This window comes from Equus quagga, chromosome 3, assembly GCF_021613505.1.
Source record: "Equus quagga isolate Etosha38 chromosome 3, UCLA_HA_Equagga_1.0, whole genome shotgun sequence".
NCBI lineage: Eukaryota > Metazoa > Chordata > Mammalia > Perissodactyla > Equidae > Equus > Equus quagga.
Window position 1 is genome coordinate 117,440,700 of NC_060269.1, and position 15,528 is coordinate 117,456,227.

General features: G+C 38.0%; 1 protein-coding gene across 1 annotated transcript; it reads left to right on the forward strand.

Moving 5' to 3' along the window:
* Positions 1–621: 621 nt before the first annotated feature.
* Positions 622–15,328, forward strand: LOC124236674 (COMM domain-containing protein 8). The gene is made up of 5 exons (XM_046655617.1): positions 622–747; positions 5,580–5,735; positions 9,427–9,579; positions 12,202–12,357; positions 13,508–15,328. Exons 1-5 carry the CDS (start codon positions 682–684, stop codon positions 13,526–13,528), a joined length of 552 nt encoding a protein of 183 aa, XP_046511573.1. The 5' UTR covers positions 622–681; the 3' UTR covers positions 13,529–15,328.
* The last annotated feature ends 200 nt before the right edge of the window (positions 15,329–15,528 follow it).

Genomic DNA, 15,528 nt, shown 5'->3' on the forward strand with positions numbered 1-15,528 from the left:
GTTAAATTTGAATTTCAGATAAACAACTAATAATTTGTTAGTGTAAATATGTCCCATGCAATACTCTGCCCAGTATTTGAGGCACACTCATAACAAAAGACTTACGTTATTCGTTGTTTATCTTAAGTTTCATATTTAACTGGGCGTCCCGTATTTTTACTTGCTAAATCTAACAACCTTAATGACTTCTCTACTTTTGTTACTTGGAAATGGGGAGGAAAATAATACCTTCTTCTTAGGATAATCTATATAAAGCATTTCACGCACAGTAAATCCTTAATTTACCTTCCAAATCAGGACACTTTAGTAAGAGACATGCCAAACCTCCGGGACAGTGGCCCCGAGGGCACCCCAAAATATCATTACCCTTATCAGACGGCTTTCTAAAGAGTGCAGAGGAAGGTCAATAGAACTCTGAAAATTTTGCAAAATGCTTTGAGAGATTTGCAAATCTACTTTCAATAAAATAGTTTAAGAGTGTTTACATAACGTCCCACCAGGCAGAAAACGATGCTCCTTAGTTACGAGAGCGCTAGCAGTGTCTCTGCGCACGCGCACAGGGGCCCCTGGGTCTCCCCGCCCTGTCCCCGCCCTTACCAGCGAGAGTCACGTGGGCGAGCCATCTCGAAGGAGGAGCGGCCCGGGTCTTGTCACGTGACCCCGGCTCTGCTTAGCACAGGGATGGAGCCGGAAGAGGGGACGCCCTTGTGGCGGCTGCAGAAGCTTCCAGCCGAGCTGGGCCCGAAGGTGAGGAGGGTGCGGTGTTGGCGGCGCGGGGCCGGGGCGCCGGGACGGCCTGGCGTGCGGGACTGGCCGGGTCAACCGGGACGCCGTGGCTGGGCTCGCTTGGGCTGGCAGGGGAAGGGAGGGGGAGGGGGCGTGATTTCGGGTGGCCGGCCCCCTGCTTCCCCTGGAGAGCCGAGGAGCCCTAGGCTTGGGGTGCCACCTCAGCCCCCCGGCTTGGAGTTGTCCCTTGAGGGGCCTTGCGCGCAGACATGCCCCTGGCCCGTGCGCGGCCAGGGACCAAGGACCCTGGGCTGGGGGCGGAGCTGCCACGTAGACTTTGGAAACTTACAGCGTGGAGTCGGCGGTTTGCAGCCTCTCATTTACGTTTCATTCATTCATCCAACACTTACCTCCCGAATGCTCTCTATGCACCAGGCATGGTCCTAGGTTCTGGGGACACCGTGGTGACCTAGAGAAGGATACCCTGCCCCCTTGAGGGCGACAGAAAAAAAAAATTGATAAGTGCTACCAGTAACTGGGCGCCTTACTATAGGTAGGGTGGCCCAAGGGGGCCTTTCCCTCAAGAGGTTGGCACCTCAAGTCTGAGAAGGAACCTGGCTGGTGAGAATCTGAAAAAAGCAGACTCATTCGTTGGTGCAGCCAGTTTTCGTTGAAGTCTGCTGTGTGCTGAGTGCCCTGATGGGAAAAGGTAAACTGGTGAATGAGACACAGCCTGCGCCCAGGCGGAGCTTGCTATGTAATAAGGTAACCAAACCGAGTTATCCAGGAATGAGCTTGGACAGGTAGCAGCCCACATTTGAAGGGGCAAAGGAAGGCTTTCCAGAACGGGAAAATCCCGATTTCTAGGTTGAGTCCTGAAGGCTGAGTAGGAACCAGATAGGCTAGAGGGGAGAGGGTGTTTCAGGCAGAGGAATGGCAGCTACAGAGGCTACAAGAGAGCCAGTCCCCGGGGGCTTTGAGGACCCGCTGTAATTCTGAGAGGCTGAAATACAGAGTGAGCAGCAGAGCAGGGAGACTAAAACTAGACAGCTGAGCAGGAGTCAGGTGGCTCAGTCTTTATATGTCACGCTGGTGTGTTTGACCTTAACATCAAAGGCACTGGCAGGTTAAAGTGTTGTTTCTGGCAGCAAAATTTTAGTGAGTTTGAAAGATGAAATGTGGAGACAGTAAGTACATATAATAGTATCTCGGCTGTGAACTGTGAAAGGAAGCAAACCCAATGGTTACCAAAAGAGGAAAATCTGAGAAGTGTTTTCTCCCTTGAACTTTCAAGCAAAAAACCTTAGTGCCTTAAGTATTAGACGGGAGGGAAATTTGCCTACCCCTGAAAGAAAGCAATATGGATATGCAGAACTGAGCGGCCACGTTAGCTCTGGGGGCGGTGGTTCTGTTTGCCTTCTGGCTTCAGCTTACTAACACTTTGTATTGTAAATAATATGTTAATATGTTGACTTCTGCCTCCTCTGTCCTCCAACAATTCAGGCCTCATTAAGCCTTCCTTGAACACAACTGCTTAACTGGCTGGCTTGCCTTTGGTCTCGCTCTCATTCTGAACTCCTTCGGGGTACATTGTTTTATGTCCCCAGTTCTTGAGAGTTTGTCTGGCTCAAGGTGGGTTCTTAATTAGTGTTTGTGGAAGGAAGGAATCAATGCGTACTAAACTCAGCTTTATCCCGGGGGGGCAGTTATCTGGATCCTAAGCTTTGGTGGGTTGGCCTTCAGTGTCATCGATAGGCAGTTTTAAATAAGTCATATAAAAATTGACTATAGTGGAGCCATTTTAAGTGGAGTCAGAGCTGCCTTTCCAGAGAAACTGCTTTGCTGTCTGGAACCTTGAGCTGGGCCAAACCTTTGGACTGGGCCAAAATGGCAATTGTGTTACAAGCAATTGTTTGAAAAGTCAGCAGGAGAACAGACATCCTGGTCACAAAGACTGAGGATGGTGGATTTTGGAAGATAGAATCACTAGTCAATCAATGTTTAGCCAAGACTAGCTCTCTGCCTCCAACTCCAATTAAAATTCCTTGTAATACAATCTCCTTTCTTTGCTTTTATAAGCCCCTGACTTTTACTCCCTAGCAGGACACGTTTTGGGTTTCTACCTGAATCTGTATCTCCCGAATTACAATTCTAATTGCCCCAATAAATATCTGCTGTTTTAAATTGTGGTGATTTTCACCTTGGTTGATAGTGCAACTTCTGTTCCATTTACCATGGGTGAAGGGTGGGGGTGGGGGGCTAAGCCTACAGAATGGTATCAAAGGGTATGTGGTAGGTAGCTTTTTAAGTCCCTAATCTTGGCCTGCCTTTTTGCTTTATTCCCTTTATGAAGTGTGGGGGAGGTGGAAGGGAATTAACTTACTTAATTCCTACCAGGATCAAGAAAAACCATCTTACCTCTTTTCTCTGATTTTACAAATGGGGAAACAAATGTCAGCAGAGGGTTTGAGTAACTTGCCGAAGGTTGTCAAACTAGTAAGTGGCCAAGCTGGCACACGTGGTACATCTTGACTGTGAGTCTTGTGTGTTAGTCTTCTGTTCCTGTGTTCATTCTGCCTACTGCTTAGATAAGGCCCGCAACCCTTACCGCCATGTATGTCGATGACTCCTAAATCTCTGGATCCGGCCAAAAATCTCTTCCCTGAGTGTCAGGCTTCTGCTAAGATACACCACAGGTACCTCAGATTCAGTGTGTCCTTGCCTGAGCTCCTCATCTTTTGCCCGTGAGTTACTCCTTTTGTGGCTGTAGCCTCATTTTCAGTTTGTGGCACCACCACTTACCCAGTCACTCAGCCTGAAATTCTGAGTATCATCCATGCTCCCTCCTCCTTTTCATGTCTCTTTTACTTCTCTACTGCCTCATTTTGGGCGTCCTCAACAATGTGGGCCCCCTTAATCCTGCTGGTAAACTGAAGATGGGGGCCTTTGGGCTCACCTTCTATTTCCCTTTTCTCTCCTTAGATCTCCCGACCTGTTGTCAGATTTATGGAAAAATAATGCAAATATGTGAAAAGGTTGCTTCCTTGTTGAACACAGATTAAAGTCTAGGCTCTTTGGCATTGTGTACAAGGCCCTTTATGATTTGGCCTGTGCCCACCTCTCCATCCTTGTATCCTGTCATCCCCCAGGTTGAGCCATATGATTTCATGCGCATCCTTTGCATATGCAGTTGCTTGTGACTAGAATGCCTTTCTCCCCTGTTTGACTGGCCAACTACTCATCTTTTTAAGATAGACTTTCCCCTGCTTCCTCTCTGCTCCTTTGTACCTTCTATAAACTTGTATTCTGACTCCTATCACTCTTAAGTGCATTTATTTATTGATATGTTTGCCTTTTGCAAATGGACTAGGACTCTGGTATGGTAGGACCTTGTCTTATTTATCCTTAGTTTCCTCATCTGTAAAATGGGGATAACAGTACTTACTTCATAGGGTTGTAGTGAGGAGATCAGCAGTGTTTGGTACACAATTGGGGCTCCATAAAAAGTAGCCATTATAGTTATTTTTTGTTTATATTTCCATTAACTTGTTTAATAACTGGAATGAAGTGCTCACTGCATATTCGTAAGTGAAGAAAAAACATTTATATTCCAAAAAAGATAGCACTTTTATTTTTCTGTTTGAGTTCTGGGTTTTGTTTTAGCATGGGGACACTTTGGGAAAAGGTGGAATATATGTAGAGAATTCTGAATGAATTTCAAATTGAGAATGTTGGTGGATTTATGGTACATAAGAACTCTCTTCATATAGAGCATTAGCCGTGGTTGGAAGTGGGGTCACCAGTTGCTCCTCTCTGTGCTGATAGGTGGTGTTATAGAGGAGTTACTGCTTAAAATGGAGTAGAATATGATCCAAGGGAAACGAGTTAGAAGGCTTGCTGCTTAAAAGCATTTCCAAGTTATTTGGGTTCAAATAGTCTTCTTAGAAGACACAAATATCCCCTGAGAAAGAAAACCATATTAATCATTTGCCTAGAATAGTGCTGGCATGGTAGGTACTCAGTCAGTGTATGTTAAAGGCATGGAACATAGTGCTAGTAGGAGTAGTAATAGTGATGATAATAATAAGAAGAATGATAACAGTGGCTGGCAATGTTTAAGTGCTTTGTACCTGCCAGGAATGTGCCAAGAGATTGGCATGGATTCTTATTTAATCCTTACAGCAACGTTATGGGGGTAGGTGATATCCTCATTTTACCCATGAGGAAACAGAGGCACAGAACACTTAACGTGGTAAAGCTAGTTAAGTAGTCGAACTAGGATTCACACTGGTTAGTTTCATTCCAAAATCCAACGTCTTAATCACTATGTTCAGTTATATGTGTGTTAGGATTTCCATTGCTGATATTGAGGTAGGATAGAGAAAAAGAAATGTAAAAATGGAGAAGAAAGGTACTGTTGACTTTGTTGGAGTGGACCAAAAGAAGTATGAATGTAGTGAAAAGTGGAGGCAAGGCAAAATGAAGTTTGTAGATCTCCAGTAAAAGACTTGAGTTGTACCTTTTTTTTGGTTATTGGTATAAATATGATGTCTAAGAAATCCCAAGGTGAAACTTTTATACTCACCACCTTCCTTTCAGGAACATTGGGGAAACAGTGTATCTATAAAATTATTTTCGCTTCTGAAGGTGGACAAAATTATAGAAAGTCTGGCTTTTTTTGTGACTCTTTAACTTTGAATTAATAGAATAATGTTAAAAATAGTTACATTTCGATCTCATTTGCTCTTGTGGTTAACAGGAACTTCTCCCAACAACATTTGTTTGCTCCAAGGAAGATAAAGCGGTTTAATAATTTTACTTATAATTACATTTATTTCCTTTTTTCTCTCTAGCTTCTTCACAAAATAATTGATGGCATTTGTGGCCGAACTTATCCTGTCTACCAGGATTATCAGAGTGTTTGGGAGTCAGCAGAATGGATGCATGTTCTAGAAGATATTACCAAATTTTTCAAAGCTGTAGTTGGTAAAAATTTATCTGATGAAGAGGTAACTTCACTCAAAATTTCTGTACCTTATAATAATAATAATAAAAAATAATTAGTGTTCAGATTTTTTATTAAATTGGTCTTTAGGCCCCGTATAATACAAGGGCCATTATCAGTAAGTATATATTGTATAGCAAGAAAAACTTCAAAATCCTAAGTGGAAAATCTGATAGTAGAAGTTCTGGGTGTCTGTAATTTTGTTTTTGGTTGTTTGTATTTTTTTAGTTGTGAAACATTTAAATCATATAGAAGAAAACTGAAAGTTATATAACCAACACCTCTGTTCCCGTTACCATAATTAAACAGTTGTTAACATTTTACTTTATATATGTCATGTTTGTGTGATTGTTTTAGAAACAGAGCATTACAGATCTACCTAAATACCACCGGGTACGCCACCCTCCCCTAGAGATCACCCACTTGTGAACTTGGTGTGCATGTTTTGTATTCTATATTGTATGAAGGTGTACATCTTTAAGCAATGTAGACAATTATTTGAGCTGTTTAAATGTGTAACTTGTAAATGATAACAATGTATCCATTTATAATTTGTTTTTTTAAGGCAACATTGTGTTTTAGATTTACCAATGTTGATAAATGTAAATCTGGTTCATGTATTTTAACCGCTTGTATCTGATGATAGAAATTAGTGGGACTTATTTTTCTGTCCCCTACTGATGAACAGTTAGGTCATTGTTTCTTTGCTCTTTCATTATTACAAATAGCGTTGCTACAAACATTTTGTATGTGTCTCCTTGTACCCACGTGGGCCAACTTTCTCAGAGGACATCTTGAAGTGAAATTGCAGGATCATGGGGTATTCTTCTGTTGAATTGCCTTTGTACATTTGTCAGAAATCATTTGGGCGTGTTTGTGTAGGTTGCCCACTTTTTTAAAAAATGGAATTATGTGTTTTTCGTTTTGATTTGGGTGATATTCTGGATATGAGTTCTTTGTTAGATGTATGTATTTTATATCTCTTTTATTATGTCACTTGCCTTTTTACTCTGTTAATGAACAGAAGTTCTGAATTTTACTCAAGTCCAGTTTGTCAGTCTGTCTTTAATGGTTAGTGCCATTAGTGCCCTGTTTAAGAAATATTTGTGCCAAGGTCATGAAGATGTTTTTGTATGTTTTCTTCTAGAATCTTGATTGTTTTAGCTTTCAAATTTATGTCATTGATTCATTTTTGAATTAATGTTTCTATATGGAGTAGGGGTCAAGTTCAAATTTTTCCAAATGAATATCCACTTGACCTAGCACCATTTATTGAAATGACCATTCTTGCCCCATAGAATTGCTGTGCAGCCTTCATTGTAAATCAGGTGACCGTATGTATGGGTCTGTATCTGGACTCTTTATTCTGCTCCATTGGTCTGCTTTGCTATATTTGCTGATACTATACTGTCTTAGTTACTGCAGAATTAAAGCTGCATTACGTTACGTAAGTTTTGATATCTGATAGTAGAAGAACTTCAACCTTCTGCTTCTTGAGGATTGCCTTGGTTATTCTAGATCCTCTGTATTTTCACATGCATTTTAAAATCAGCTTGTCAATTACAAGCAAAAAACTTGCTGGAGTTTTGATGGGAAGTGTTAGTTAGCTTGGGCTGCGTAATAAAATATCATAAAGTGGGTAGCTTGAACAACAGGAATTAATTTCTCACAGTTCTAGAGGCCAGGGAGTCCAAGATCAAGAGGCTGGGTGATCAGTTCCATACTAAGGGCTTTTTTCCTGGCTGCGGATGGTTGCCTTGTAGCTTTGTCCTCACATGGCCCCAGGGAGAGAGACAGAGAGCAAACTCTCCGGTGTCTCTTATAAGGGCACTAATACCATCATGAGAGCCCCATCCTCGTGACCTCATTTAAACATAATTACCTCTCAAAGGTCTCATTTCCAAGTATCTTGGGGGTTGGGGTTTTAACATATGAATTTTGAGGGGACACGGTTGAGTCCATAGCATGGGGATTGAACTGAATCTCTAGATCATTTTGGGGAGAATTGACATCTTAACAATATTGAGCCTTCTTATCAATGAACATGGTATAACCTTCCATTTATTTAGAATGGCTTCAGTTTCTCTCTAATGTTTTGTAGCTTTCAGTGTAGAGGCCTTGCAAATATTTTTTTAGATTTATTTCTAAGTAACTGATGTTTCTGATGTTCTTTAATTTTGTTCTCTGATTGTTTATTGCTAGTGTGTAGAAACAAAGTTGATTTTTATATACTACTCTGTGTCCAACAATCTTTCTAAATTTACTTACTATATCTAATAGTTTATAAAATTTCTTTTGGATTTTCTTGAATGCAGTAATTTTCTTTTTCAATTTTAATACCTTTAATTTCTGTTTTCTTCCCCTTATTGTACTGGCTAACGCCTTCAGGACAGTGTTGGGGAAAAAAGCAGCACCTTGTTCCTGACCTTAGGGAGAATGTGTTCACTATTTCATCATTCAGTATGTTCGCTGTGTCATTTTATAGATATCCTTTATCAGATGAAAGAAATTTCCTGCAAATCCTGCTTTGCTGAGAATTTTTATCATTACTGAGTATTGAATTTTATCAAATGCTTTTTTCCTGAATTTATTATTTTTCACCTTTATTTTGTTAATGTGGTGCCTCACATTGATTTTTGAGTGTTAAACTAACCTTACATTGCCAAAATAAATCCTACTTGGTCATGATGTATTGTCTTTTTTTATATGTCTTTTGATTTGATTTGCCAATATTTTGTTTAGGATTTTTATCTATATTTGAGTGATATTGGCCTATGATTTTTCTGTCCTATAATGTCTGTGTCAGAGTGTCAAGTTTTATTCTGGTCTCATGGAACGAATTAGGAAGTATTTTTTTTCTTTTTCTGTGGAAGAGTTTGTGCAAGATTGATTTTGTTTCTTTCTTCACTTAGTACTGTGTTACCGTCTTGCTTAATTTGAAAATATTTGGAAAAATTTTTTATCTGTTATGATTTAATTACACAGTGGCCCAAAAATACAGAGTCTGGTTCCAGTTCTTTGAAATTTGTTGTGACTTGCCATATAGCTTGGGATGTGGTTCATTTTGGTGAATGTTCCATATACATTTGAAAACAATATGTGTTATACAATTGTTGGATGTAGTGTTCTGTGTGTAGATTAGGTTAAATAGAATGAAAGTGTTTTTTAATTCTATATCTACTGATTTTTTTTGTCTCTGTCACTTACTGAGAGGTTTGTTAACATCTCTAATTATGACAGTAGATTTACCCAGTTCCGCCAAGTTTTGCTACTTTATATATTTTGAAGTTATGTTATTAGGTGCACACAGATTTATGGTTGTTATATATTTCTGTTGAGTCACCCTTTTGCCATCCTTCTCTATTTCTTGTAATACTTCTTGCCTTAAAGACTCTGTTGTCTGATATATTAATATAGTCATACCAGCTTTAGTGGTCCAAGGATGCACTCACTTTCATGCTGCTTCATCAGTCAGCCCTTTTCCTTTACTTTCTGTTTTGCAAAAATTTGTTAAAACCTCTTGTTTGCTGGTTGTATATTCTCATCTGTTCTTTTCATAGTTAGAGAAGTATTTCTCTTTTTTTTTTCATTTACTACCATTTTAAATGGTATGTGAAAGGAGAATGGAACTATGTATATTTTAAATAGGAAGGCCCTTTCCCTTATTTCCTAAACATTTATTTTTGTTTTCATAGGTATTTCAGCAATTGAGTCAGTTGAATTCATTTCATCAAGAAGCTATCATGAAATGCTTGAAAAGTAGGAAAGACGAAATCAAGCAGGCTCTGTTAGAAGAAATAGTTGATATTTCCTCTGCACAGCTACAAGATTTCGATTGGCAGTTAAAGGTGAGAATCTATTTATTTATGAATGTGTATGTTTTTTACTTCATTTTTGGGATAGAAAGAAGTATTTATTTTTTGCAATGTATATATCTAAAATTTCTGTTCTTTTGAGAATACATTGTCCCCAAAAAGTATCAAAGATAATTAAAATGACATTTTCTGCATTAATTTGGACATCAGTACACTACAAACCGTGTGTATAGACATTACAATGATAATAAGTTCAATTAAATAGAACTGTAAATGATTAAATGTCATAAGTAGTGGAGGAGTATGTGTGTATATATTCAACATTTTATGTTTGGCTGGAATTTTATAGACTTTATAGTCTTCCCAAGATTGGTAAATGTCATTCTACCTCAGGGGAAATCTATAATGTGTTATTAAAACAGCACTTAAGAAACATTTTGAAAAGAGAGTCATAATCAGTGGGGTTCATAAAGAACAATTTCACACCAACTTTCCATCCTCTGTAGGGTAGCTAGACCTAGATGAGGAGAAAACAAATGCATTGTGTTTCTTGATTTCAGCATGACCCTGGATAAAGTGGGGAAAAATGTAGAAAAATAATACAGACGGAGTCATAAGTGGATAAATAAACAAAACCAGATGAATTTGTGTTAGCTCAGAAAGAGGTCTCAGTGATTCTGGTCTTGGCCCAATCATCTTCAACATTTTTATGAGTATTATGCTTATCAAATCTGAGGGTGACACAAAACTAGAGATCTATTTAATATGTAATATAATACAGTCAAAATTTAAAATTATTTTATAGCACATTTCAGTGGTGGACCAAATAAAGCAAAATAAACTAAGCAGAGATAACCTAAGTAGAGGATTTTTCATTTAAATAAAGCAAAGGATAAATATAAAAGATATGAGAGATATGCTAATAGTAGCATATATGAGAAATATTTAGTTGTTTTGATTTACCAAAGTGTAGCTTGAGTCAGCAGTATGATTCAGTCTTATGTTTCATTGGTAGAAATTCTGTTTCAAGCAAAGGGTAGCAGTTCTAATATAGTGTGTTTTCAACTCTTAAATCTTTTTAGTTTGTTTAGTTGATTTGATAATCCTTTTAGTTCTGGCTGCCAAACTTAAGACCTACTTAAGCAAGTTGGAGCCCAAGTGGAAAGAATGACCAGGAACTTAAAATCATGGTATGTGAAGTTGCTTTGAAACACCTGGAAGAGAGAAAACTTAGTAGAAATATAACAGTTATCTTTAAAGGACTAAAAGTCATGTAGATGAAGGATTATATATATGCTCTATGGCTTCAGGTGGTAGGACAAAGGCCTAAAGTATATGATTTGCAATAAGATGGGTTTGAATTGAACCTAGGGAAGAATTTTTGTTTTGTTTTGTTTTCTGAGGAAGATTAGCCCTGAGCTAACATCTGCTGCCTATCCTCCTCTTTTTGCTGAGGAAGACTGGCCTTGAGCTAACATCTGTGGCCATCTTCCTCTACTTTATATGTGGGATGCCTACCACAGCATGGCTTGCCTAGCGGTACCATGTCCACACCCGGGATCCGAACCACTGAACCCCAGGCCACCGAAGGGGAACATGAGAACTTAACTGCTGTGCCACCGGGCCGGCCCCAGGAAGAATTTTTTAAAAACTATGAGTATCTGAAAATTATTTTAACGTCTTCTTGAGTTACCACACTCCTCATCATTGGTGGTATTCAAGCATAGGCTGAGAAACCATTTATTGGAAATATTGAGAAGGAGAATTATCCAAAAGGTAGACAACCCGAAGGTGATATTTCCAAATCTCAGAGATTTATGAGTTGTTTTTTTGGAGAAAGAAATCTAAGGATTTGATTCTATGGTCTGTGTACCATAAGGGAGATGCTTTGAGGTTGGTTGTTTGGGAAGGAGCCCCTTACGGTTGCCCAAGTAAATTTTTGCAAGTAGGAGTACTCCAAAGATTCAGTTATTCTTGGGTTTTCTGGCTCAGATTCCAGAAAAATTGAATTTCCCTTTGCCATCTGACAATGAATCAATAGTGCTTATTTCAAAAAGTATTAGTGTCGTAAATATTTGGTTCTTCCATTTCCTGTAGGATACTCTTTTTAGACAGAAAGTGGAAAGTGAGGTAAATATGTTGAATGTTTTTGTCAAGTGGCTCTAATTGAAGATGGCTCTGTCTTGGTTACATATTTATCAGTACTTTAGTAGAGAGTTAGCTGATCATGAATGAAGCATCTTAATTTCTTAGAGTTTACCAGTGGTTTTAGTATCTTTGGAGATGGACTTCCATCCTGTAGGTATCTTTACACTTATTTAAGAATTCTCCCTGTTTCTTGCTGCATTGGACCCATTCAGTACTTCCCAGCCGTAACTCTGCTCTGGATTCCTGCTTCTCCCACAGAGTGCTGGCTGACTGTCTTTTTTTCCCCTAACCTACTTCCCCTCGTTTATTTACTCTCTTCTCTCTTTCTGTTCAAACATGTGTTGGTTTGGCATGGGTTTAATTTGTTTATTTCTTCTACCTTTCCCTGTACTTGATAGCAAACAGGAGTACTCTTTTTTTTTTAATGTATTGTTAGTAAGCTCTGATGCATATTTAATATAGTCCTTTTTATTACTTATTAATTACTGTTTTCCTCATTTTAAATAGCTTGCACTTTCTAGTGACAAGATTGCTACATTACAAATGCCACTTTTAAACCTTCATCTAGATGTAAAAGAAAATGGTGAAGTCAAACCATATTCTGTTGAAATGAATAAAGAAGAGCTGCAGAATCTAATAAATTCCTTGGAAGCAGCTAATAAGGTATTTGTTTTAATTTTGTTGTACAGCTAATAAGGTATTTGTTTTAATTTTCTTGTACAGTTTAAAGTGTTTAAGTTTTGATTGACAACATCAGAGCAATGTAAGAAGAACGCGTAGTTCACTTTTATTGTTTCTCTTTTTCCTGATATTTTTTGTCAAGCACAGAAAATACTTGTAGGTGTATTCTGCGTCTCTATTTTTAGATATTCAATTAATTATAACTTATTTTAGTTACTTAGTTTTGAGCATAACTTATCAAGTAGTTATTTTTGAAAAAAATAATAGTGCTTTTGAAAAAAGTAAAAGTGCTGTTGTAACTGCTAGATTGTTTTTGCTCTGGTACTCATTAATGATAAAAATAAAATGTCTACCTTGAGGCTGTGAAATTAGTTGATTCTGAAGAGTTTTTATGATTTAAAATGGTTGTGACTTGAAGAAAAATGTGTCTTATTTAACTAGACAAGTAGAAAAAAATTACTTTTATAATCCTCAAAGTATGGGAGACAAAATATGGCTTGTAGTTATTATGACAAAATCAGGTTGAGACAAAATAGAATTAGTGGATGACTAAAAACTTTACATTTACAAAGGAATGGCTAAGTAACAGTAACCACTCATAGGGTTTAATTAATGAGAACAGTAGAAACTGCTGCTGTGAGAAAGAAAGAAAAATAATGATTTGTGTGTACGTACATTCCTTTCATTATTGCTAGCATTTTCTCCAGTGATCTAGTGTCAATGGTTAAAGTCAGTTATTCTTACCAGCCTCTCTTGCTACTAACCAGTCTTCTTGGGTCTGCCTCTTTTAAACCCTGGTATACTTCAGCTTCCCTCCATATTCTGCAGTTACTCAAGCCATTTTGGTGCTTTCCTGACTGGGCCACATGCCCAGTAACCAAACTGGTAGCCTGGCTTACCTTTGGCTGGGGCTAAATGTCTGACGGGGTGTGTGGAAGAGCCTGGTATAAATGACAGATGATTCTGAACCATAGCTCCTGGCAGGCACGTGCCATGAGTTACTGTGCGTTGTCCTTGCTTGTTATCAGTTCTGCAGGCCCTTCTTCAGAGATTTCAAAGCATTTCATTTAGCAGATATTGGCATCCTTCTGGTCTAACCTGATTCCTCTCTCCCCCCGCTTTATGTTTTAAGGTGGTCATGCAGTTGAAATAACTGGAAGTAGTGAATACCAACACTCAGATTCCACTGCTACAACTGATACGGCAGAGTGAATACTGTGTGTTCAGAAAACCTGTGATGTGCTGACTTATTACGCCAAGCTGAGAAAGCAGCTGCTTTGAGATCAAAGATAAAAATTTATCAGCATATCTAAGGAACAGGAAATTACATGGTTGCCAGGAAATGCATAAAAAATGAAAAAGCTATAATAGCTGTTTATATTTTTGTAATGACTTTTGCCTCATTTATTAAATATTTGAGAAATCTTTATAGCTGTAACAGTTTTATTGAAAGCTAAAAATAGGCTCTAAAGTAATGTAAACATACAAAGCACAAATATACTTGAATATTGCTTAAAGAAGTATGTGAATAGCAAGGACATGTATTATGGATATATATGATTAATTTGTAATGTTTTTAAAAAATAGCTTTTAAAGAATGTGTAAGCTGCATATGTAACTCAGGAGATTCCATATCTTTCTCATATTCAAAGGAAAGATTATAAAATGCAAAATTTCTTAGAGAAAGAAGCTCTTCAGATATGAACAAGAAAAAATAATCAAATTTATTGGAACAGTTTTGAGTTTATGAATTTATGAATTCTAGAAACTAAATTCTTATACTTGAACACAGAAAAAAGTGAAAATAACACTGTTACTTCTGCATTTCTGTGTTTGGTTGGGAGAGTGTGCTCTGATGAAAAAAGAAATGGATACCATTGTATAGTGTATATATTATTATTCAGATATTAGCCAAGAATGCATATAGGTCCATTTTTGTTATAAACTCTTAATATTGAATTTAACAGTTTTGGATGTTAACAACTTCATTGGAGAAACAAACCATTTTTAATTTCAGTTTAAAAACACATTCTGAACAAATAAAAAATGTCCTTTTATTTTTATATGTTGTTTTATTTCAGATGACTTTCTACATAACGCAACAATACATGATTAATTGGTACCTGCCCTTTGCAACTTTACAGCTCATTAGAGCATCGGGCTATTAGTTGAGGTGTCCAGAGCAGTTCATACTATTCTCATCCTGCAGATGAGGATAGGCTTACAGAGGTTAGTAAATATGTGAGTGTGGTCTAGACAGTGCTGCTCAAAGTGTATCTGTAGACTAATGCCCGCCTGTGGACTGTTTGTTATAGGTTGGTGATTAGATAAGGAGCTTATGCTTGAATGTTATTCAATGTACTGAGCAATTTTGGTTATGAAAAAAAAATCAGCTGAACTAAACGGCGTGCTTAGAGAGGTGCAGGTTCCTTCTGTCATTATGGACCAGTAACGGTTTGCAGACCAGCACTTTAAAAATACTGATCTAGAGATCCCTTTTGAGTTTCAGCCCTCCATGCAGTACTCCTTTGAGAAGGAAAAAATCTGGCTCTGCTTATTTCCCTCATCACGTGTTATCGCTGTATTAGCATATTTAACCCCTTTATTGAAATCTAATTTCAATATACTGCACTATGAACTGCACATATTTAAATCTGATAATTTGGCCACGTGTACACCTACATACACCTATGAAAGCATCACCTCAATCAAGATGATGAACATATCAGTCATTCCTGAAAGTTTCCTCCTATTCCTTGTAATCCCTGCTCCTGCGTCTTTCCCCCGCCCAGGTAACCACTGTCTGCTTCCTGCTACTGTAGATTGTTTCACATTTTTGAGAGTTTAATATAAATGAAATCAGACACTATGTGCTCTTTTTTTTTTTTTGTGATCTGGCTTTCAGCATTAGTTTGAGTTTTGTCTATGTTGTTGCATGTATCACTAGTTCATTCCTTTTTATTATTGAGAAGTATTCTGTTGTAGAGTTCTATCTTAATTTGTTTATTTATTCGCCTGTTAATGGATATTTTGGTTGTTTAAAATTTTGGGCTGTTATAATACACGGAATGCTCTACACATTCTTCTATCTGTCTTTGTATGGACATATGCTTTCTTTTGAGTAAATACTTAGGAGTGAAATGGCCGGAACAT

Excerpts from the sequence above, each read along its gene's own strand:
- LOC124236674 (XM_046655617.1), top strand. The coding sequence starts at position 682 with ATGGAGCCGGAAGAGGGGACGCCCTTGTGGCGGCTGCAGAAGCTTCCA. Across the intron at positions 5,736-9,426 it reads AAAATTTATCTGATGAAGAG|GTATTTCAGCAATTGAGTCA; the intron begins GTAACTTCACTC and ends TTGTTTTCATAG. Across the intron at positions 9,580-12,201 it reads ATTTCGATTGGCAGTTAAAG|CTTGCACTTTCTAGTGACAA; the intron begins GTGAGAATCTAT and ends CATTTTAAATAG.